Source organism: Pelophylax lessonae, assembly GCF_965119305.1.
Source record: "Pelophylax lessonae genome assembly, chromosome: 8".
Lineage (NCBI taxonomy): Eukaryota > Metazoa > Chordata > Amphibia > Anura > Ranidae > Pelophylax > Pelophylax lessonae.
In genome coordinates, this window is record NC_138775.1 from 163,586,847 (window position 1) to 163,610,054 (window position 23,208).

The window sequence follows — 23,208 nt, forward strand, 5'->3', positions numbered from 1 at the left end:
ATGGGTACTAATGTGAGAGCTTAAAATCAGTCAGTTCCTAATACAATTTGGTATGATATACTGTATGTTGTGCACTTGGTGTGGACACCAAGATCTTGTACAGTATATGCTGAAAAGCATATTCTCATGGCGTTTATTGAACTCCAACATCAGCCTCAGTTTCATTAAAGGATAATGCCACTTTCATGGGGACTAAAATCAGCAAATAAAGAATAAACAATATAGCGTTTACAATTGCGACACAAATCATATTGTACTTAATTGTTATTAAAAATTAACTTTCCTTTTTTAATCTGCAGTTTTTGTAATTTTCTGAAATTGCAATGCAATGTGGCTCCCTGGAGGTAGAATGTGTACTAACCACACCCCAGAAACATAATTTCCTGCTTGTGTGATTGGCTCACCAATTTTCCCAGAAGTCTGCCTAAGATACAAGTCAGATTTCTGGCATCCCCATGCAACAAAAATGTCACTTTTGGTGAGATACTCCCAATAGGAACATGTCTAAAGGGATACAGGCCCAGCAGCTTTCCTCCATTAGAGCCCTGCAGCTGATAGATAATTATAAAACCACTCCCATTTGACCCACTCATCACAGAGGAACAATCAGTGATTTCTTCAGAATAACTAAAGGTAGGAATCTGCAACAAAAGTTTGTTAAAATCCCTGCAATGTACAGAGATCACCCAAAGGGGAATTTTTTTTTCTCAACAAAAGTGGAGTTACACTTTAAGCCTACAAAAGATGAGATCTACCTTAAGCCTACAAAAGATGAGATCTACCTAAACCTATGTTGTCAAATACTTTAGCACTTCAGTCCCCTTTCACACCTTTTTAATTTCATCCGTTCAGTCAGTCACGTTTTTTCAAATTAAAAACAAATTACATTTACATCAGTTTTTCTTTAATTTATTGACGGACACAGCTCCTGATCTTTATGACCATTGGGTTACACTGCCCCTACAGGAATAGGACACTAGTCAGAAAAAGGATCTGGCTACGCCTTTGGGCAGTCCCAGGTGGTATACTCTCTCTCTGCTATAGGTACTCCATTTTTTTTCTACCTAGTCAGGAGTAAGGACCTAGTTCCTTGCTGGGATCTCTAGTCCTGGGATTTTTTTTTTGATAGAAATAGGAGGGGGGGGGGGGGTTGTTCCCAGTGGGAGCTCCTGCCTGGGCCTGTCTTAGAGGCCTATGGATCCCTCCTGGGAGCCTAATAGTGCTGCCATTTTGCTGTAGCCTGTGTGTTTCTATGCAGGCCATGTTTGTGTCCTGTGGCCATTTTGCAGTGGTTTGCCACTGAAAATAGCAGCGGCCATGACAGTGGAGCCCTGTGGGCAGCGATTTCGGCAGTGGTGCTGAATCCTGCATCTCTTCACTTCCCGATCGTCGCACATGAAGTGCAGATTATCCTGGTGGCTGCAGGTGCCTGTTTCTGCTGGGTGGTGTCTAGTCGGATTCTCTACCTCTCTGCTGAGGATCGCTTGGTGCTTTGTGCCTGGCGACCGGGTGGTGCTGCCAGCGCAGTGGGGATTGTCCCTTTGCAATGTTGCACTTTTTGTGGGATCCCCCTGTACACTCATGGAGAGCACATCTCCCCACCTGATCCCCTCTCTGAGGCTGCGGGGCACTCCGGGTCCCAACCATCCATCGAAGCACTGACGACGATCATGCAGTCCTTTGTGTCCCGGGTGGAGGTGGCTTGCTGGCGATACGCTAGCAAAAAGTGCCCCCCCCCCCTGGCTTCCCTTGCCTCATAGGTCTCGTCAGATCCTGAATCTGATTCGGCCACCGCGGACATGGGTCTCCCTACTGGGCCTGCGACTACGCACCCGGAATCCTCAGATAGTGAGAATAATTCTTCTACATCTGCAACCGCTCACGAAAAGGCGCTGGTTGTATTTGTGCGTGAGACCTTGAAGATGGAGGATGCAGCTGCGACGGAGGCGCAGGTTCCACTTTGGCACTCACAATCCATCTAGAGCGGCAAAGGGGTTTCTTTTCCCCGCCTATTTTGACAGAATTGTCACTAAAGAGTGAGGACGACCAAAGCGTTCCCTAGCAATTTACTAGGCGTTGCCCCTCTGAGGAGTCCCTTATTAAGAAGTGAACTGTTCCACTGGTGGTGGACCCTTTCCGGTTTCCAGATTGAACAAGGCAACCATGATTCCGGTTGAAGAGTCCCCAGCTGACAGGAAGTCGGAGGCAGTATCCCGCAATATGTACACTCTAGCTGGTTCGACACTGAGGCCGGTATTGGCCATTGCCCTGGTGTCACAAACTCTGACCAAGTGAGCTAAGCTTTTACTCCGTGACCTGGAAAAAGAACAGCTTCTCCCTGCCTTTGTTGAGCTGACAGACCAGCTGGTCCAGTGGCTGCAGTTTATCTGTGATGCCTCTTTGGATGCGGCTCTCTGTTTCGGCAGTGGTTCTTCAGCGTGTCTTTTGGCTTAAATGCTGGTTTGCGGACCAGACTTTTAAAAAGGCCTGGCTGATCTCCCCTTATAAGGGAATCACCTGTTTGGGGCTACCCGGGATGGCATCATTAAAGGTCTCACAGGGGGAAAGAGTACTTTTCTTCAGCAGGCTACTAAGGGCAAGGAACCTTGTCGTAGACATAAGCCCTTCTTCTCGGCTCATTAGAAGTTTTTTCGTCCCTCAGGGTCAACTGACAATGGCTTTCAGGGCCTCCTCTGGAGGATCCAAACGAACCTGGCCTGGCAAGCTGAGAGCGGGCTTCTCCAGACCCGCGGACAGGGCTTCTTCTACATGAAGGTGCACCCTTACCCGTATCGGGGTGGGGGGATGTCTTCGCTGGTTTCCAGACCCGTGGACTTTCCTGGTACAAGACAAGAGGGTCCACAAATTTATTCGGTGCTTACGCTGTCTCAGAAGGTGGCTTTTTTTGGCAGCTATCACCTCTGCTCGCAGGGTGTCGGAACTGGCGGCATTTTTCTGTCCTTCCCCCTTACTTCGTGATTCACAGAGATAAGGTGTTTCTTCGCCCCTGTCCATCTTCTCCCAAAGGTTGTCTCTGATTTTCATTTGAATGAAGACATTGTGTTGCCTTCATTTGAATGAAGACATTGCCTAAAGGAAATTGCCTTGCATGCCTTGGATGTGGTCCAGGCAATTAGGGTGTACCTGGCAGCTACTAAATCTTTTAGGAAGTCAGACTCGCTCACTATTTGATGGGCCTCGGAAAGGGTTGTCCGCTTCCTTTGCGACCATTTCCAGATGGATCAGACAGATGGTTATTCAGGCCAATTCCATCAGGGGTCCGGTTCCTCCTTTCCCTGTCAAGGCGCACTCTACTCGGTGCCTCCTGGGCCTTCTGTCATCAGGCGTCAGTGATGCAGGTTTGCAAGGCAGCCACCTGGTCGTCAGTGCACACTTTCACAAAGTTCTATAAAGTGGATGCGTTGGCATCTGCAGATGCTGCTTTTGGCCACAAGGTTTTGCAGGATGCTGTTTAGAGGACCTGATCCTCTTTGAGGGTGTATTTGTTTTGTTTTTTCAGGTGGGCTCCAGTTGTTTTTGGTTGAGCTCCTGTTGCCTGGTTGGCTACTGTTTAGCCTTGGGAATTTTTTTGCTGTTCCCACCCCTCATGTTTAACACTGCTTTGGTCATGAAGATCAGGAGCTGTGTCCGTCAAAGAACGAAAGAGAAAATTGAATTTTTGACCTACCATAAAATCCATTTCTTTGATGTTCATTGATGGACACAGCACCCACCCCTCTGTGGAGTTGTAGTTCTTCTGACACTGCTTGTAACTATAGCAGAGAGAGGGAGTATACCCCCTGGGACTGCCCATAGGCATAGCCAGATTTTTCCTGCCTAGTGTCCTACTCCTTTTAGGGGACATTATAACCCAATGGTCATGAAGATCAGGAGCTATGTCTGTCAATGAACATCAGAGAAATGGATTTTACGGTAAGTCAAAAATACCATGTTTTCATTTTGTTTTACATCATCCAGCTAGAGTCCTTAACCACTGGAGTCCCAGAGCCATTTTCTCATGCAAAAACAGACTGTCTGTTTTTACATCAGTTTTTTCATCTGATCTGTTTTTTTAATGGAAGAAAAATAGGACTTTGATCCCTCAAAAAATTTGGATGTTGACGGAAGTGGATGTAAACGTATGATCATCCATTTGCATCAGTTTTTCTATAGAAATGCATTGCTGTGCGTTTTTAATCTGTCAACGGATGGATGAAAACGGACAAACGATCCGCATGGGCAAAAGGGGCCTTAATGTATGATAAAGTATTTAGAGGCTGAGGTTACTTTAGTAAAAAAACATTTGTCAAAATTATCAGTAGATCCAGATATATGGGCATCCAAACGTGTATTTAAAGTGGTTGCAAAACTCTGAAATGGGAAAAAAAAACAAAGCATATCCCTCTATAGTGTGTACTAGCCTCAATCCAAAGTACATAATGTGGTTCCCATCTGCTCTGTCTTCCCTCTGCTATCTGCATGAGTCACTTCTGACAGTCTATGCCAATACAGAGGGATGCCAGCCCCCCTTCCCTCCCCCTTGTTTCATCTGTGTATCACCTGAGCCTAGTCATTTCAGGGGTTATATGTAAGAGTTTACAACCACTTGAAGGTAAAGGTTAAGCTTGCATCTGCCCTCTGACATCCCCCCAAGCTTCTTTATTGAACAGCAAGTCTGTCCATTACATTAACCTCCCTGGCGGTATGATTATTTCAGATTTTAGGTGCTGAAAGCAGTACCATTATTTTGCATGTAATTCTTAAGGACGAGCAGCCCAAACCAACTATTTACATATGATTTCTTTTTACTGTGCGTTCTTCTTTATAACCTATCGGGTATGATAAAGTTTGAAACACAAAACCATAAATTATAATCTAATAAATAACTATATATAATAACAAATAATAATACTTTTTATTCAATAAATTATAGTAAATAAAATCAAAAACACTAAAAAATTTTTGGCCAAACAAGGATGCAATATTAGTAGTCATATTGCTTTAGTGAAATAAATTGCAAGGAGGTTGATAAAGGCGCTACCTATAAATAATAAAGTGCTAGAAAGAATGGTGTACCAAACCAATGGTGAAACCAAAATTTGTATAAATATAAAGTGCATAAGTGACAGTGTTGCCCCAATAATCTGGGGGAGGTACTCAATTATTGTCCTAAACTCAGATAATATACAGTGAATAAATGAAGTGCTATGTGCAATAAATGAATAGACAGAAGCAGTGATGAATTTATTCCAAATCAGAAATGCTATACAGTGCAAGTTCAAGTGAGGGTATGGTGCTCACCGGAGCTCCAAATAAATATGTAATGGATATATAACAAAAATGACAAATAGAATAAATGAAAAATTCTTCCTGAAAGTGCTGTGTGCAAAAATAGTAAAATAACTATTAGTGGAATATAAATAAAAAAGAGTTCCAATGAAAATGAAAAAAGTGCATCCACCTGTGTGACCACTAGGTGTCGCACCTTTCATACAACCTGTTTGTTAGGATTGGCAATGTTGCAAAGCAGGTAAAATTTCCGGGGTTACTTCCAGTCCAGATGAGCAGAATTCGGGTTATCTAAATGCTCAAACGAAGAAGAGGAAGCCCCATGATGCAATATATAAGTGCAGTCAAATAACAAAGACATGTAGTGACTCACAGTGTAGGCTGCTTTAGATCACGCTGATGCAGCCTACACTGTGAGTTTAGATCACGCTGATCAGGGCTTGACAAATTTGTTTGGAATCTAGGAGCCAGCTAAAAAAGTTAGGAGCCAGTTTTTTTTTTTTGTAACAACAAAGCTTTATTTTCAATGACGAAAATAACCGATCTTAAATTTAAACTGCAGCAAGGTTGGGGCGATAGGAGATCCAGTGACCAACAGTAACATATGCCACCTTAGGCCCCTTTCACACGGGTGCCTACGCTAAGCAGAATCGCATGCTCAGTGGGGATCTCTCTGCTGATCCCCGCTGAGCAGGCAGATGACAGGTCCTGTCCGCTCTGCTATGCAGACGCAGCCCATTCTCCTCTATGGGGCAATCAGATGGAAACGGACTGTCTGTTTCCATCCGATGCCATCCAATCCGATTCACTGGACGGATGGTAAATAGGACCACCATCCGTCTGTTTTTGGCGGACAGGATCGGATGGCGGCGGCTTGCCACTCCATAGAGACTGAAGGGTCCGATCAGGTCCGCCTGAAAAACTGACAGGCGGACCTGATCAGAAAGCCAGTGTGAAAGGGGCCATCGGCTGTGTGGCTGTGGCAGGGCAGGGAGATGATGAAAAATAATAATTTATTTTATTTTTTTCCATAAAAGATTCTTATTGTGAATAAGGGATTTTTTATGCAAAACAAAAGATCAACACATTGCAAGGAGATTACAAAATGCAATTTTTAAAGTAAGGCCCCTTTCACACGGTCCGCATTCCGTTGCGGACCGTGCTCTGCTCAGCGGGGATCGATCCGCCGATCCCCACTGAGCCGGCGGATGAAAGCTCCGTCTCCGCCCTGTGTGCGGAGAGGGAGGTATCAGAGCCCCGCTGCTCTCTATGGGTAATCGGATGAGAGCGGACCGCCTGTCCGCTCTCACCCGATCCCATTCGATCCGATCCCCAGGACGGATGGAAAATAGGTTTCCATCCGTCCGGATTTCACGGACAGGAGTGGATGCGGATGGCAGCGGGTGTCAGCGGACATGTCACCGCTGACATCCGCTGCTCCATAGGGCTGAATGGGGCATCCGATCAGATCCACCTAAAAAACTGACAGGCGGATCTGATCGTAACGCCCGTGTGAAAGAGCCCTAACACTCTTTTGCAAAGTGCATAAATATGTAAAACACATTATCCTTGAACTTCCAGGAGAGAGCGGTGTAAAATGATATTTAAAAATAAAATCAAATAACCACACTCCCTGCACACTTACCTTTAACAAAAGGGCGCCAGATGAAGACTGGAAAAACTTCAGTCTCTCCATCCTTGGGAAGGAGAAGGGCGGGCATTGAAAACAAACAGTAGAAATTCCTTGCATTGCTAGTTACTGCATGTTGTAATACTCCCGGCCACCACAAGAGGCCGCCAGTTCCCCATTGGCAGCATCTCCGTGAAGAAGGCCCAAAAGCCGGGGCCTCAATTTTTGGATGATGCCGTAGTTCGAGCGCTCGGGGGGGCGCAAAGCAACAGGACATCTCCTGCAGTGCACCCCAGGTGCCAGGTCGCTAATTCTAGTCGTAAATGCGATCTGGCGCCCGGGGATTGTCGAACCCTGCCCTAAGGGTTTGGTTGTTGGCAGCTCACACCTCTATATAACCCATTATATATACATTGTTCACAAACTCCATAGCGCTGGTCACTTTTGTCTCTTTAATATTGCTTTTTTAAACGTCCCAGGTATGGAATAGTTTAAAACGGGGTACAGCACAAAGTCCAACGTCACAATCAGGACAATAGTACCGCGTTTCTTTACGGATTTTCCTTCCAGTGTCGTCACGTTTAGATCAGCAAACCACACACATCCTTGTGGGTGCAGGCTTCTTTTCTGTTGGTGGAATGTAGTCCATAAAGTGACGACCAGTCAGGTGTTCGGGGTTCACAACACCAGGAGCACGACGTCCGGATCTATTTACAGCCGTTGTTGTTTGGTGCCTGAGAAATATCAGTTCGGCAACTTTACAAAGTCCGCATGAACCACAGGCCTGTCACTCTCTTTTTAGTAGAATGAATGCGTTCCACAAACATTGTTCAAGAAGATGCCTGAAGATTTTTTTGTAATATTTTTTTGTTGTTTCCGCATTGCCGGATAAAAAGTCATGGCCTGGTCAGCTCTGTCCACACCTCCCATGGTGTTAAGGGTTATTGTAATCCATCACCAGTTGTGGTTTCATTACATCTTTTCCACCTTTTGTGTGTACCATGAGAGTAGAGGTGTTGTGAATGGTACTCATTAGGCACACATCTTTTTTGTCACGCCATTTCAGTGCCATCATTTTGCCTTTCTGTCAGGCAACTATTTCTCCTGCCTTGAGCTTTTTATTGGCAAAGGTTGGCGGCATGTCTTGCCAGTTAGCTCTAACGGTCCCATATGCATCCGTCTTGTTTTGAAGAAGGAACTCGTAGAGATGTATAAAAATTGTCTGTGGTTACACAGTACCCCTGATTCAGCAATGGCTCAATTAACGTAAGAATCGAAGCGGTTGCTATTCCATAACTGCTGAATCGTTCATTGAATTTGGTTCCTTTCCCAGTATATAGGACCGAATTCCATATGTAACCAGTGCTGGATTCAGATAGCATGAATGATTTTATGCCAAAGCGTGCTCTCTTTGATGCTATATACTGTATCCAGCTGAGTCTTCCTTTGTAGGCCATTAGACTTTCGTCGATACAAATGCCTCTATCTGGTACATAGGACTGCTGGAAATTTTTTTGAATTTGATAAACCTCCCAAATCTTTTTGAGTTTTGGAGCTGGATGAGAAGTCTCATCAAATTCATCATTATTTGCAAAGTTGCAAATATTTCATAATGAGCGAAAATTTGTATTCCGACATGACCGTGCCAAAAAAGGAGTGGCCAGTAATTTGTTGGTGGTCCAATACCACTTCTGCAGGGGTTTCCCCACTACTCCCTGCAGAATAATTAGGCCCAGAAACTTCCAGATGCCCGCTTTGGTCACTGGTTCCCACATTCTGCTCCTTGAAAACCGCCGATGCGCAGCAGCTTGTTGCTCCTGGTATCGATTAGTTTCCATAACAATCTTTTCAATAACCTCATCGGTCAAAAAGAGTTGGAGGTATGCCAAGGGGTTGTCATTATCAAATTCCACTTTGATACCAGGTGCTCCAGTAAACGTGAACCTTGGGGGCGCTACGCGCTCTGTACTGCAGTCAATCGAGCACCAAGTCCGCACATCGCTGGGCACATTCACATGATCATTGCTGAAATTGCTTTCTGCGTCCGATGACAAACTTTCCCACAAATCGCTATCACTCCATTCTGCAAGCGACTCTGTATCACTGTCGCTGTTTTCCAGCAGGTCATATACCACCTTTGAGGTGGCGCGCTTTTTTGATGCCATGGTCCTTCTGCAGTTTCCAGACACAAAGTACAGAAAAAATGCAGGAAGGGCACTGGGAAAAGCACTGGGGGGCAAGCTAAGGTCAATTTATTTTATTTTAGTAATGTAATCCAATAGGATTACAATATGTCAGTGTGTTTGTGTTTTTAACTTTTTGAATTTGCCGCCGGTTCCACCCCCTGCAACGTGACGCTCGCAGGAGACGGAAGCCGGGGCTCACAGCATCGGGCGGAAGATCCGGCCGCCTTATGCTGCAGGGACACATTGCGGGATCCCGGGACAAGGCGAGTACCCTCTTTTTCAGGATCCAGCGATGCTCCCTGGCGGTACCCCGAGTGTGGCTCGGGGTGCAATTTCGCTGCCATTAGCGGTAACCCCAAGCCACACTCGGGAATACCGCTAAGGAGGTTAATGTACAAATATGGAGGCCAGAAGACACAGGCAAGGCCAGTTTTTACAGGGAAACGTAAGATCTATATGTAATTTCAGCTGCCCACATTTGCCAGCCTGAAAACTCCTGGGATGTATGACATCAGTTGCCTAGGCAAGAAAACAGGAATTCTCTGAAGAAATGTAAAAAAAAAACAAAAGTTAAAACCAGCAAATAGAATATGCTTTCCTATTTATTTACTAATGCTAGCAGCATGAGGAATAAAAGTAATCAATGTTGATTGGGAGAGTAAAGTTACAGTTTAAGTCATTCTTCAGAGGCTTTCTCAAGTGTTTCCTTTCCAGGGGACTGGACATTTTTGCCTTGACTTTGTCCTTGTTGGTAGACAGATGGGCGTTAATATGGTATAAATTTTTCCATGAAGTGGAAGCTCTTTAGAATCTATAAAATAAAATTTGGCAGTTGCTCTAATTATTAAATAATTACTATTTTTAAGTAGAATTCCACATTTACTTTTATCATTTTTTTTTTTTTTTATTATTTTGGCCAAGATGGGCCAAACAAACTATTTCAATTTTTTGCAACCATTGTGTGCACAGTACTTTATTGTAGTAGCACCAGCTACAGACCATGAGAGGCTCTGTGTTCTGCAGAAGTACAGGCAACTGTGTTCTGCAGAAGTACAGGCTTTCCATCTGCCGCAGGAACTGAATCAAGTTGCCTTGGTTGCTTCTCTGGCATTCAGAAGTAACCTTTTATTTTTAACAATGAATCTGATTGGCCGGAGCTGGAGAGGTGGCGACTGATTTGTGCTTTTCACCTCAGCCAATCAGAGGAAGCCTTGTGTTCATTTATAAAAATACAAAGCTTCTCCTGAATGACAGAAAAACATTCAGGCCTAATGGATTTAGCTCCAGCAGCAGACTGCAAGTTGCCTGCGTTGCTGATGAACATAGCACCTTTCACTATATGTAGCTGATGCTACTACAAAATATTACAGTACACACAGCAGCTGCAGCTTAACCCAACTGTTTAAATTCAAAATAAATCTGAAATTCAATTTTATCCTAATAGTATGAAATGCTGCAGCACTGTTAGTATCACTGATGTTTTCCGAATTTTAACCTGATTATGTGTTTTACTCCTTAGCTCTCTCTGCATCGGTTGTTTCTCCTCACACTGATGAGTTCTTAGATCTCCTTGCCAGTTCTCAGAGCCGTCGGCTGGATGATCAGAGAGCCAGTTTTAGCAATCTGCCTGGTTTGCGGATCAACCAGAAACATAGTAATTCTGTTCTGAGTCATCTGATGGCCAGTGAAAACCGGGAGCCAGATGAAGATTTCTTTGACATGCTGGTAAAATGTCAGGTGAGGAGACTATTAATATATAGAGGTGTTTCACTGGATTAGGGCGTTTTTAATCTACAAATTTTCCTGTCAGTCAAAATGTTGCAATACCAGTATACTATTTATATTTATTGGTTGATTAACTTATGTTCAAGGACATTACAAGGCAATGCCATCAGCAAACTTATAAGCTGTGCAGTGCTCAAATTTCACTAAAGTCACTAATAAGTCTCACAGAAATAATTTATATAATATCAGTGCTTTCCCTTTCGTTCATTGACAGACATAGCTCCTGATATTCATAACTATTGGGTTATACTGCCCCCTACAGGAGTAGGATACTAGGCAGAAAAGCAATCTGGCTACACCCATTGGCAGTCCCAGGGGGTATACTCCCTCTCTGCTATAGCCATTTTTTTTCTGTCTAGTCAGGAGTAAGGACCTATTTCCTTGCTGGAATCTTTGGCCCTGGTAAAAAAAAATTTTCCTGTGAGATCTACAACCAACTGCCGGACTGGGCGACAGGCTGGATATTCTAGATCCAGTGGTCACCCCAGTCTGGCCAGCTAGTGCGCGTAAACCACAGCTCCGTGCTAGGTCGGCCACGACATGGCCCCACTGGACGGGGGCTGGCCTCCAAGTTAAATGCCCCGCGAGGTCGCATATGACCAGGTCTCGGCCCGAGACGCATCGTTCCTCCTGCCCGACAGCCCCCCATTTACATGGAGAGGGGTTCTGTCTAGAGTGGTGCCCGCCTGGTTCCTGGTGGGTTTTGGAGTGGTTGTGGGCCCCTCCTTGGGACGGTCAGGCCCCCCCTGCCAAGTTTCTCATCCTGCCCACCCCCCGTTACCACCCAAATATCCAAAGCATGGGGGGGGGGATGCGCGCTCCGCCGGTGACCGGATGATCGATAGGGGTGGGGTGGGTTGTACCTGGTGGGGACTCCCCGTCCTGCCTAAATCTAACCTTGAGAGGCCTGGTCTCCCTCTTGGGTCCCTCTCTGTAAGCCTTGTGGTGCTTCTATACTTTCTTCACGCTGGCTGGTGGGGGTTGTCCCTTAGCAGTGTTTTACACCTTTTGGGGGGTCCCCCTGTAGACTCATCCAGTCTTTGGAGCACATTTCCCCACCTGATCCTCTCTCTGAGGCTGCGGGACCCTTTGGGTCCCAACCATCCATCCATGCACTGACCGCGATCCTGGAGTCCCTTGTGTCCCAGGTGGAGGTGGCTTGCAGGCAACGAGCTAGCAAAAAGCGCCCCCTGCCTGATCTGTCTCATTAGACCCTGAATCTGATTCGGCCGCCGCAGACGCGGGTCACCCCGCTGGGTCTGAAACCACACGCCTGGAATCCTCTGAAAGTGAGGATAATTCCTTCCTCCACGTCCAAAAAAAGGCGCTGGTGGATGCACAGATTGTATCTGTGCGTAAGACCCTGAAGATCGAGGATGCAGCTGTGGCTGCGACGGAGGCGCAGGTTCCCTTTGGCATTCACAAGCCATTCAAAGCGGCAAAGGTGTTTCCTTTCCCTGCCTATTTTTACAGAATTGTTGCTAAATAGTGGGGATGACCAAAGCGGCCCCGTGGGGTCCCTAAGCACTTTACTAGGCGTTACCCCTATGAGGAGTCCTTTCTTAAGAAGTGGACTGTGCCACCGGTGGTGGACCCTCCGGTTTCCAGATTAAACAAGGCAACCATGATTCCGGTTGAAGAGTCCCCGGCCTTTGAGGATCTGGCTGACCAGAAGGCGGAGGGTGTGGCCCGCACTATGTACACTCTGGCTATTTTGGCAATTTGGCCGCTATTCACCATTGCCCTAGTGTCGCAAATTCTGACCGAGTGGGCTAAGCTCCTACACCGTGACCTGGAGGGGGGAACAGCTCCCCCCCTGCCTGTCAAACACCAAAAGGACACAAGAAGTGTCCTGGCAACTCTGGAGGTAGCAGGCATTCTAAGATGGGCAGAACGGTTCGTTTCAGCCCTCTCTGCCGTACACATTCCCGTGGTGGAAAATTGGCAGGCGGATTACCTCAGTCTGTGGAGAGTGGTCCCTTCACCCGGGGGAGGGGGTTTCATCAGCTGTGTCTCCAATGGGGCACCCCTGAGGTGGATCTGTTGGCGTCTCGGCTCGACAGGTGCAGAGGTTTGTGGCTCGGTCAAGGGATCCTTCTACGCAGGATCGAGGCAGAAGAGATTACGGTCATCTTAGTGGCTCCGGACTGGCCTAGATGGGCTTGGTACGCCGATCTGGTGCGCCTTGTCGCCAACATTCCTTGGCAGCTTCCTCCAGTTTTGCAGGTTGCGGTTTAGAGGACCTGATCCTCTTTGGGGGCGTTTTGTTTTTTCAGATGGGCTCAATTTGTGTGGTTGAGCTCCTGTTGCCCGGTTGGCTAATGTTTAGCCTTGGGAATTTTTTTGTTGTTCCCACTCCTCATGTCTTACACTGCTTTGGGATTTCCCAATGGTTATGAATATCAGGAGCTGTGTCCATCACAGAGTGAAAGAGAAAATGGGATTTTTGACTTGCCTTTAAAATCAATTTTTCTGATGTTCATTGACGGACACAGCCCTCCACCCCTCTGTGGAGTTATAATTCTCCTGACACTGTTTGTAAAAAAAAAAACTGAGTGGCTATAGCAGAGAGAGGGAATATACCACCTGGGACTGCCCATGGGTGTAGCCAGAATTATTTTCTACCTGATGTCCTACTCCTTGTAGGGGGCAGTATAACCCAATGGTTATGAATATCAGGAGCTGTGTCCGTCAATGAACATCAGAGAAATGGATTTTACGGTCAGTCTAAATCCCATTTTTTTCTTAAATTCTGTTGGGAAATCCACAAACATTGAAAATGATTAGTGCCATACATGCAGTGTATGAATTTAACAGACAATTTTGCGGTCGTGCGACGCTGTACCCAAATGAAATTGACGTCCTTTTTTCCCCACAAACAGAGCTTTCTTTTGGTGGTATTTGATCACCTGTGCAATTTTTATTTTTTGCGCTAAAAACAAAAAAAGTGTAAATTTTTTTTATATGAAATTCCCAAAAAAAAATGTAAAAATCAAACTTTTTTAACATTTTAGGCCAATTTGTTTTCTGCTACATACTTTTGGTAAAAAAAAATCACAATAAGAGTATTTTGATTGGTTTACGCAAAAGTTACCAACTAAGGAAAGATTTGTCATTTTTTTTTTTTTAACTAGTAATGGCGGCGATCTGCGATTTTTTTTTTTTTTTTTTTTTTGGCGGGACTGCGACATTGCGGGGGACAGATCGGACCCCTGACTAACATTTTTGGCACTTTTGGGGGTACCAGTGACATTACTACAGTAATCAGTGCTATACATATGCACTGTTACTGTAAAAATGACACTGGCAGGGAAGGGGTTAACTTTATTAGTGATCAAGGGGTTAAGCGTGTTCCTAGGGGTGTGATTCTAACTGTAAAGGGGCGTGGCTTGTGATGTAACAACAGAGACATACGATCCTACATAGCAGGATCGTATAGTCTCTGCAGTTACACAAGGGAGAATGACAGGCGGCTTTGTTTACATTAGCCGCCTGCCTTTCTCCCTCTCCAGCGGGAGATCGCGAGTGACTGGCAGACATCGGAGCCGCCGGTCACTCGTGCGGGAACGAGCGGGGGCGGGAGCAGGGATTAATTTGCAGGGATTTCTTCAAACTTCCTGTTTGCTTATGGGACAGGAAGTGAAGAGTAATCACCGCACACTGGGACACTAACCTGTCCAAAATGGAAATAAAAAAGTTTTGCCTACAGTTCTGCTTTAATCACCACCACACCAGTCATATGATGATGCTGTACTCCACTGGTATTTAAAAAGAAATTGAAAAAAACCCTAATTTTATTTAATTTATTCATTTTCCAAAAAAAAATTTGACCATAAATTACAACTTAAAAAAACTTGCCATATTTCTTGCTAAATATCACAATAGAGGGAAAAAAAATATGAACGGATAGGGATGTCACAATTGACATCTATTCCATTGTGCTTTGATTCAGCAGGGGATCTGTTCACGGATCTCTTGCAGATCAGAACAGACACCGCTATTGTGAATGGATCCCAAGACTGGCGGTAAACTTGGATGTTAAAGAGGTTGTAAACTCGTTTGAAAGGTTTTTTTTTTTTTTTTTTTTTTACAACCTGCAAGAGAAACGCATAATGAGCTAGTATGCATCGCATACTAGCTCATTATGAAATACTTACCTTAGAACGAGCCCCCGCCATGCCGCTCACTCACCTGTATGACGGGCGACATGTTCAGTCGCCCGTCTTCCGGGATCGCACGCGCGCGGGAGCCGACAGTCACGGCACGGGACTCTGAAGGAAAGGCACGAGCGGCCGGTCCTTCAGAGCGCATGCGCCAGTGACGTCACTGGCTGCATGAAAGGTAAATATCTCCTAAACGGTGCATGTTTAGGAGATATTTACAGTACCTATAGGTAAGCCTTAATATAGGTTTACCTATAGGTACAACTTGCCGAGGAGGGTTTACTTCCTCTTTAAAGTCTTTCTGGAAGCAGAAGATGATTACATCAGATGTTGCTTTTTATAAAACTGTAGCCATTTGTTCGAGATCCTTATTTGTAACAGTGTGATGCTTTGGTGCACTGTCAAATTGTGTTGCTGCAGATCACAGTTTTAAGCGTCCTGCTTAAATTTAATTAAAGCTGAACTTCAGCTTTTCCTTCAGGGCAAGTTCACACCAGGATCGAATGGCATGCATCTCTTTGTGATTCCTGTGCAGTGCAATTTTGCAACCGATTAATTTGAATGGGCTGAAATTGCATCGGAACGCAGAGGAAGTAGTGCATTATTATTATACAGGATTTATATAGCGCCAACAGTTTGCACAGCGCTTTACAGTATGAGGGAAGACAGTACAGTTACAATACCATTCAATACAGGAGGAATTGGAGGGCCCTGCATGCAGTACATTTAAAAGAAAACATGCGGCACTGTAGTTCCCTGCAATTTGGTGACCGCAAATGCTCTGCGTTTGCATTATGCATTTAGGGTGCTGTTAACATTTATATTGACCTCTGCAGCAGATCGCAAAGACAGTGCATTTTGAGCACTGTGCAGGAAAGGTGTGCACAACGTGCTTTCTCTTACGTCCTCCGACAGTCGCCGCCTCTTCATATTCGTCACATATGGGGTATTAGACTTTGCTCCGAAGGAGTAGCTAGGCAACAGAATATGTTAACAATAAAGCTTTAACATATCCCACCCTCAAGGGGTGGTCCCCTCAGTCAATACCCTCCTACTTCCTGCAACCATATCTCAGTTTTAATGTCTAGCTTGTCAGGAGTGGCTGGCTCTCTCTGTGCTGGGACTTTTTGTCCCAGACTCTTTCTTCTTTTTGATATTTTGTTTGAGTTTTCTCTCTACCTTTACTTAGCTGTTATTTTTGTCAGCATTAGTTAGTTCTTCGGACGAAGAGGATCATGCGGACTGGGTCTCGGGCTGATCCCCCTGGTCGCAGGTCGTGGGTCAGTGGCTTCCCAGTCTGCCATCGAGCGTTCAGCCAGGTAACGCTCCTGGCACAGTGAACGACCCATCCCTGTTCGGTGCAGGGATGATTGGTGAGGTGGCTACCTCACCGGACGCTGTGCGGTTTCTGAACCGCCATTGTGTGCGTCTTGAATTGCGACTCTCCCTGCCTCATGTGCAGCGGCTTGTTCGCCTGTGCGGGTTCCCCACGCCATGTGAGGTAAGTGTATCTATGTGGGGACCTGTCTGTCTGGGGGGGGTCTCAGTCTGGGACTGTGTAACCTGCCTTTAATCACACTGCTTGTCTCCCTATCTCTCGGCTGCATGCTGTGGGCTGCAAGGAGGGGGGGGGGGAGCTGTATGACACTGAGTATGTCAGGCTGGGCAGTGTGAGGAGCTGTGTGCTGTGGGGCATGTTTTTAATGGCATGTTGGGGCATATACAGCGATCGCTGCGGCGATCTAACATGTATCCATATAATGGGATAATATTGTGTGTGATTTTATGCACTGTGGAGCGGCGATTTCGGCGCCAAACGACGCCATTTTACCGGCGCCCGCTCCGGCCGCATGGTTTACATGCACGGCGGCCATTTTCTTGTAGCCTCCATAGGCTTACATAGAGCGCCCTGGCAGCATCACTTCCTCTCTCCTGGAAGCACCGATCGAGGCAGCAGCAGCAGTGGAGTCTCCTCAGGTTTTATCCTTCTATTCCTGTGTTCCATTGCCTGTATTCAGTCTGTATATTCCCTGTGGGGGTCTCATTGTGCCTGAGTGTGGTGCGGTGGGCTGCGCTTGCCGCAAGGGGGCAGTTAACCCTTGGTTGTCTGGCATACAGGGGCAATGGATTCTCAGGAGGGCAAGTTTCCCACAGTATTGGTGGAAAGCCAGGGGACCGCTGTTTCCCCCCCAGGGGGGGATTTAGCCACTATTGTGGCTGGCCTTGCTGCACAGGTGCAAATGCTGGTGGCTGCTCAATCTACTAAACGGCCCAGAGTTGCTCTGTCCTCTGATTCTGAGGGTGAAGGTGATGGGGCTGTTCTGGCGGGGACCCCCCTATCGGGGTCCCGCTCCTCTCTTGATCTAGTGGGGTCTGAGGTAGAGGCTGAAGTTGAGGGGGTTGATAATTCTCCCCCTGGCTCGTCTGAAGAGCTTGCAATCATGGATGAGTTGATTGCTTCCATTAAGCAGACGCTACGTTTGCAGGACGAGGTGTGTCCCCCAGCTGCCTTGGCGGCTTATGGGACGCAGAGAAAACGCAGGACGCCGCAGGTTTTTCCCTGCAATGCTGATTTTCAGCGCGCTGTTAGGGACCAATGGCGCGATTTGCGCAAGCCTTTTGCGGTACCAAGTAAATTTAAGCTGCGTTATCCTTTCTCGCCTGCCACTGATGAACGGTGGTGTGTGCCTCCGCCAGTGGATCATGCTATTGCGGTTTTGAACAAAGCCACTGCGATCCCTGCAGAGGGATCCCCTGTTTTCCGTGATGCCACGGATAGGAGACTGGAGTCTCTTGCCCGTCATACTTATTCTGTTACGGGTTCTATGCTTAAGGCTCTGTTTGCTTCTCTCATGGCGGCCCAGGCGATCGCAAGTTGGACGCAGATGCTTAGGCGCGTCCTAGTGGCCGATTCGGCCTCGGCGGCGACCCTGGATATGGTGGATCAGATCCACCAGGGTGTCATGTATCTGTGTGATGCGGACCTGGACCTGATTCCGTTGGCTGCGCGTGTGCACAGCGTGGCGGTGTTGTCTCGCCGCCTGGTTTGGTTGAAATGTTGGTCGGTGGACCAATCTTCACGTAAAACCTTAGCCAATCTGCCTTATGATGGGTCTCGCCTTTTTGGGGAGTCCCTGGATGTGTTGATTAAGGGGATTACCGGGGGTAAGAGCACTCTCTTGCCCCATTTCCCCAAGGCTAAGGGGGCTTCTGGGAAGAAGCATGCTCATTTTCGGCCCCCTCAGGGGTCCTTTCGTGCCTTTCGGCCGCACTACAAGGGCAGACCGTTCAAGGGCCAAGGCTCTCAGAAGAAGCCCTGGTCTGGGAAACAGAAGTCCGGTCAATCCGGACCTGCGGCCCATAACAGTTCGGCCTGAAGGGGCGCCCTCACCCAGTTTTGGGGTGGGGGGACGCTTGCTCGGTTTTCTTCAGCCCTGGTTGGCCCGTGTGAGGGACAGATGGGTTCTGGAAATCGTTCGATCTGGTTACAAGATCGAGTTTCTCTCTCGGCCGGAGAGCAGATTTTTTCCCTCAAATCTTCAACTGTCTCCAGAGCGCCTGCGGGATCTACACCTGGCGGTGCGGGACCTGAGGGCTCCGGGAGTGGTGGTTCCGGTGCCTCATCGGGACAGATTTCGGGGGTTTTATTCCAATCTGTTCACCGTGCCCAGGAAGGAGGGCAAGGTTCGTCCGATTCTGGACTTGAAAGCTCTGAACCGCTCTGTGCGGGTTCGCAAGTTCCGCATGGAATCCCTGCGCTCGGTGGTGGCTGCCCTGGTTCCGGGGGAATTCTTGGCCTCCATCGATTTGAAGGATGCGTACCTTCACATCCCCATATTCGAGGGTCATCAGAGGTACCTTCGATTTGCCATTGCGGAGGATCACTACCAGTTTGTGGCGTTGCCCTTTGGGCTCGCCTCGGCTCCGCGGGTCTTCACCAAGGTGCTTGCACCGGTTCTGGCATTATTGAGAGCCCAGGGCATTTCTGTCCTGGGGTATCTGGACGACATTCTGGTTCGGTCTGCGAGAAGGACCTGTCTGTCACAATGCAAACTCTGCAGGAGTTCGGTTGGACGATAAATGTTCCAAAGTCGACACTGAGTCCGTCGGTTCGTCTCCCCTATCTGGGAATGATACTGGACTCGGTGCAGGCGAAGGTCTTCCTGCCGGAAGATAAACTCAGGACTCTTCAGGAGGAAGTCAGGTCCCTCAGGGACGTTCCACACTCGTCTCTGCGGACGGGTATGAGATGTCTGGGATTGATGGTCTCGGCCTTCGAGGCGATTCCTTTCGCGCAGTTTCACACGCGGGGTCTCCAAGCGGAGATCCTGTCCAGGTGGGACGGGCGACCTCAATCTCTGGATCTTCAGATCTCGTTGAGTCATCGCACCAGGGAAAACCTTCTGTGGTGGCTCCAGTCCCCGTTGGTGTCCGGGGGCAAGTCGTTTCGTCCGATCTCGTGGACGATAATCACCAAGGATGCCAGCCTGTCGGGCTGGGGTGGTGTTCTGGGCGTTCTGTCCGCCCAGGGGACCTGGTCGGAGGGGGAGTCTTCCCTTCCGATCAACATTCTGGAATTGCGTGCGATAAGGCTCTGTCTTCATCGCTGGACGGACCGGCTGCAGGGCTGCCCGGTTCGGGTGCAGACGGACAATGCCACGGCGGTGGCCTACATCAACCACCAAGGGGGCACCAGGAGTGCCCGAGCGGCTCGAGAAGTGGCCGACATTCTGTCTTGGGCCGAGACTCATGTCCCGGCGATAACGGCGGTTCACATTCCGGGAGTGGAGAACTGGCAGGCGGACTATCTGAGTCGCCAGACCCTGGATCAGGGGGAATGGTCTCTCCACCCGGCTGTCTTCCAGATGTTGTGCGCGAAGTGGGGTCTTCCAGATGTGGACCTGTTCGCGTCTCGCCTCAACTACAAGGTGAAGAGGTTCGTGGCAAGGACGCGCGACCCTCGGGCAGACGCGTCGGACGCGTTAGTGGCCCCGTGGCATCAGTACAGGCTGATGTACGCGTTTCCACCGATTCAGTTGCTGTCCAGGTTCCTTCGCAGGTTGCACTCGGAACGCAGCACGGTGATTCTTGTGGCACCGGACTGGCCTCGCCGGTCCTGGTACGCAGACCTCGTGAATCTGGCGGTCGACGCTCCTTGGCGTCTGCCTCTTCGAGACGATCTACTGTCTCAAGGACCGATTTACCATCCTGCTTTACAGTCGCTGGCTTTGACGGCCTGGCTGTTGAGACCGAGGTCCTGAAGGAGAAGGGTCTCTCTCCAGAGGTCGTTCATACTTTGATCAACGCGAGGAAGTCTTCCTCGGGGAAGGTTTATTACCGTACTTGGAAGGCCTATTTTGCCTGGTGTGAGTCCAGGGGGTTTTCACCCCGCACGTACTCGGTTTCCCGTGTGCTGTCTTTCCTTCAGACGGGTGTCGATCAGCGTTTGGCGCTGGCTACGATTAAGGGTCAGGTGTCGGCGCTGGCCGTTCTGTTTCAACGTCCCGTGGCTTCCAACTCCTTGGTTGGCACTTTTATTCAGGGTGTGCGGCATCTGGTTCCTCCTAGGAGGGATCCTTTGCCCCCTTGGGACTTGAATCTAGTTCTATCTGTGTTACAACGTGCTCCTTTTGAACAGATCAGGGAGATCTCGTTGTCTATGTTGTCCAAAAAGGTCGCCTTTTTGGTGGCGATCACTTCGGCTCGCAGAGTGTCGGAACTGGCGGCTTTGTCCTGCAAGTCTCCGTACCTGGTTGTTCATTTGGATAAGGTGGTCTTGCGACCTAATCCTTCTTTTCTACCGAAACGAGTTTCGGAATTCCATCTTAACGAGGATATTGTTTTGCCTTCGTTGTGCACGAAGCCTAAACATCCGAAGGACGTGAGATTGCACTCTCTGGATGTTGTTCGGGCGATAAGGGTTTACCTTAAATCGACTGAGTCTTTTCGTAAGACTGACTCCTTGTTTGTTCTTCCAGAGGGTCCTCGGAAGGGCATGGCGGCTTCCGCCTCTACCATTGCCAAATGGATCAGGCAGACCATTGAACAGGCCTATGCCTTGCAGGGGAAGGTTCCCCCTGTGTCTGTGAAGGCGCACTCTACTAGCTCACTGAGTACGTCTTGAGCCTGCCGTCATGGGGCTTCTGTAGCCCAGGTGTGTAAGGCGGCGACTTGGTCGACCGTACACACTTTCACAAAATTCTACAAAGTAGATGTTCAGGCATCGGCGGATGCTTCCTTTGGCCGCAAGGTTCTTAGTGCGGCTGTTCCATAGGGTCCCTTGTTGGGGACTCCTGGCTGTTGGGATAGTTTTTTGTATCCCCTGGTTTTTTTGTTTTTTCCTGGGTTGTTGCTCCTGTTGAGCACTTATTTTTGCTGTTGCCCAGCTGGTTTCCTTCCTTTGGTAAGGTTCCTTTCTTTGATGTGGAGACTGCGTTGCCTTTCGGCGCGGATGCGTTTCCCACCCCTCATGTTTGCACTGCTTTGGGACGTCCCCATATGTGACGAATATGAAGAGGCGGCGACTGTCGGAGGACGTAAGAGAAAACGGAATTTTTGTAAAATCTTACCTGTAAAATTCCTTTCTCTGAGTCCTCCGACAGTCGCCGCCCCCGCCCCTCTTTTGGGGTTTGAATGTATACTCTACTGCTATTCCACTAAAACTGAGATATGGTTGCAGGAAGTAGGAGGGTATTGACTGAGGGGACCACCCCTTGAGGGTGGGATATGTTAAAGCTTTATTGTTAACATATTCTGTTGCCTAGCTACTCCTTCGGAGCAAAGTCTAATACCCCATATGTGACGAATATGAAGAGGCGGCGACTGTCGGAGGACTCAGAGAAAGGAATTTTACAGGTAAGATTTTACAAAAATTCCGTTTTTCCCAGACTGTACTATGGTGTGAACTGGCCCTCAGTCTTTCATAGCTGTAAAGGCTTCTCTCCTGTGCTTAAATTGCTTTCCCTGATTTCACTGCACACTGTGAACATTTAACAGTGTTCATTTGAAATGGTAGCAAGTTAGATAAAGCCCACCTTATTTCATGCCTAAAAGACCTCCAGTATCATCTAGCTCTTTCCTCTCCAGTCTTATGCCCCATACACACGTGCAGATTATCTGCAGACTTTTGTCTGCAGACTTACCAAAACCATATAATATGAGGTCAAACCTAAACACTTTCAATTTGTATGCAATCCGGCAGGCCCTTGCACTACATAGAAAAGGTAAGTCTGCAGACAAAAGTCTGCAGATAATCTGCACGTGTGTATGGGGCATTAGTGTCCCTGGCCCACCCCTTATGCTGTAGATTTCAGCTGAACAGGATAAGGCCAAATTCTTGGTTTATGTAGCCACAGCAGAAAACCAATTCTGTTTTATAGGGAACCTAAGAAGATATTCTAGAAGCTTCTGTATACAAAGCACACATCATTTGAGGGTTGCAATAAGACACATCTCTGGAAATATGGACCGCATTTTAATAATGTGATAAATTCACATCACTTTGTATTACACTGGGCTGATTCATTGACCATTTTATTGCTGTTTCAGGGTTCCCGATTAGATGATCAGCGTTGCGCCCCTCCTCCTCCACCAAAGAAAGGTCCAACCGTCCCAGATGAAGACTTCTTTAGTCTTATTCAGCGTGCACAAGCCAAGCGTATGGATGAGCAGAGAGTGACACTGTCATCTTACCCTAAAAGACCTAATTCAAGTTAGGGAATGCTGCCATATGTGATGATTTACATTCTCCTTTTCTGGACTAACAGATTACCAGCCATATTATGGTAACCAAGCTAAAAAGACGGGTTTTTCTTTCATAGTACTGTAATTTCTACCTGGTTTCTGGAAAACAGGGCTACTTACATGGCATAGTTTTTACTCTATTCCTGTGTTCTGATTGGTGCAGACCATTAGTTCGAATTCTAATGCCTACGACACTGCCATTTTATGTTTTCCCTCTTTTGGGAGAAGGGCACCTTTTAGATCATCAGTATAAACGTGGCATTGATTGACTTGTTTTTGGTTAGGGAGGCTTCCATTAATAAATGCCATGCATAGTGTGATGATTCACCACTACAGGGTACATTTTTTTCACCTAAACTGACATTTATTTTATACAAACCTGATATTAATGGCAGTGTAGTGAAAAAATATT

At 47.4% G+C, this 23,208-nt stretch overlaps 1 protein-coding gene across 2 annotated transcripts in view; it reads left to right on the forward strand.

Moving 5' to 3' along the window:
* GPSM2 (G protein signaling modulator 2) overlaps positions 1-22,951 on the forward strand; it is a 123,766-nt gene extending 100,815 nt beyond the window's left edge. For both annotated transcript variants that reach the window (XM_082264772.1, XM_082264773.1), the window contains 2 exons: positions 10,625-10,842; positions 22,602-22,951. In XM_082264772.1, coding sequence (XP_082120898.1) covers positions 10,625-10,842; positions 22,602-22,769 — 386 coding nt within the window. In that variant the 3' untranslated portion in view covers positions 22,770-22,951. The remainder of the gene's footprint in view (positions 1-10,624; positions 10,843-22,601) is intronic.
* The last annotated feature ends 257 nt before the right edge of the window (positions 22,952-23,208 follow it).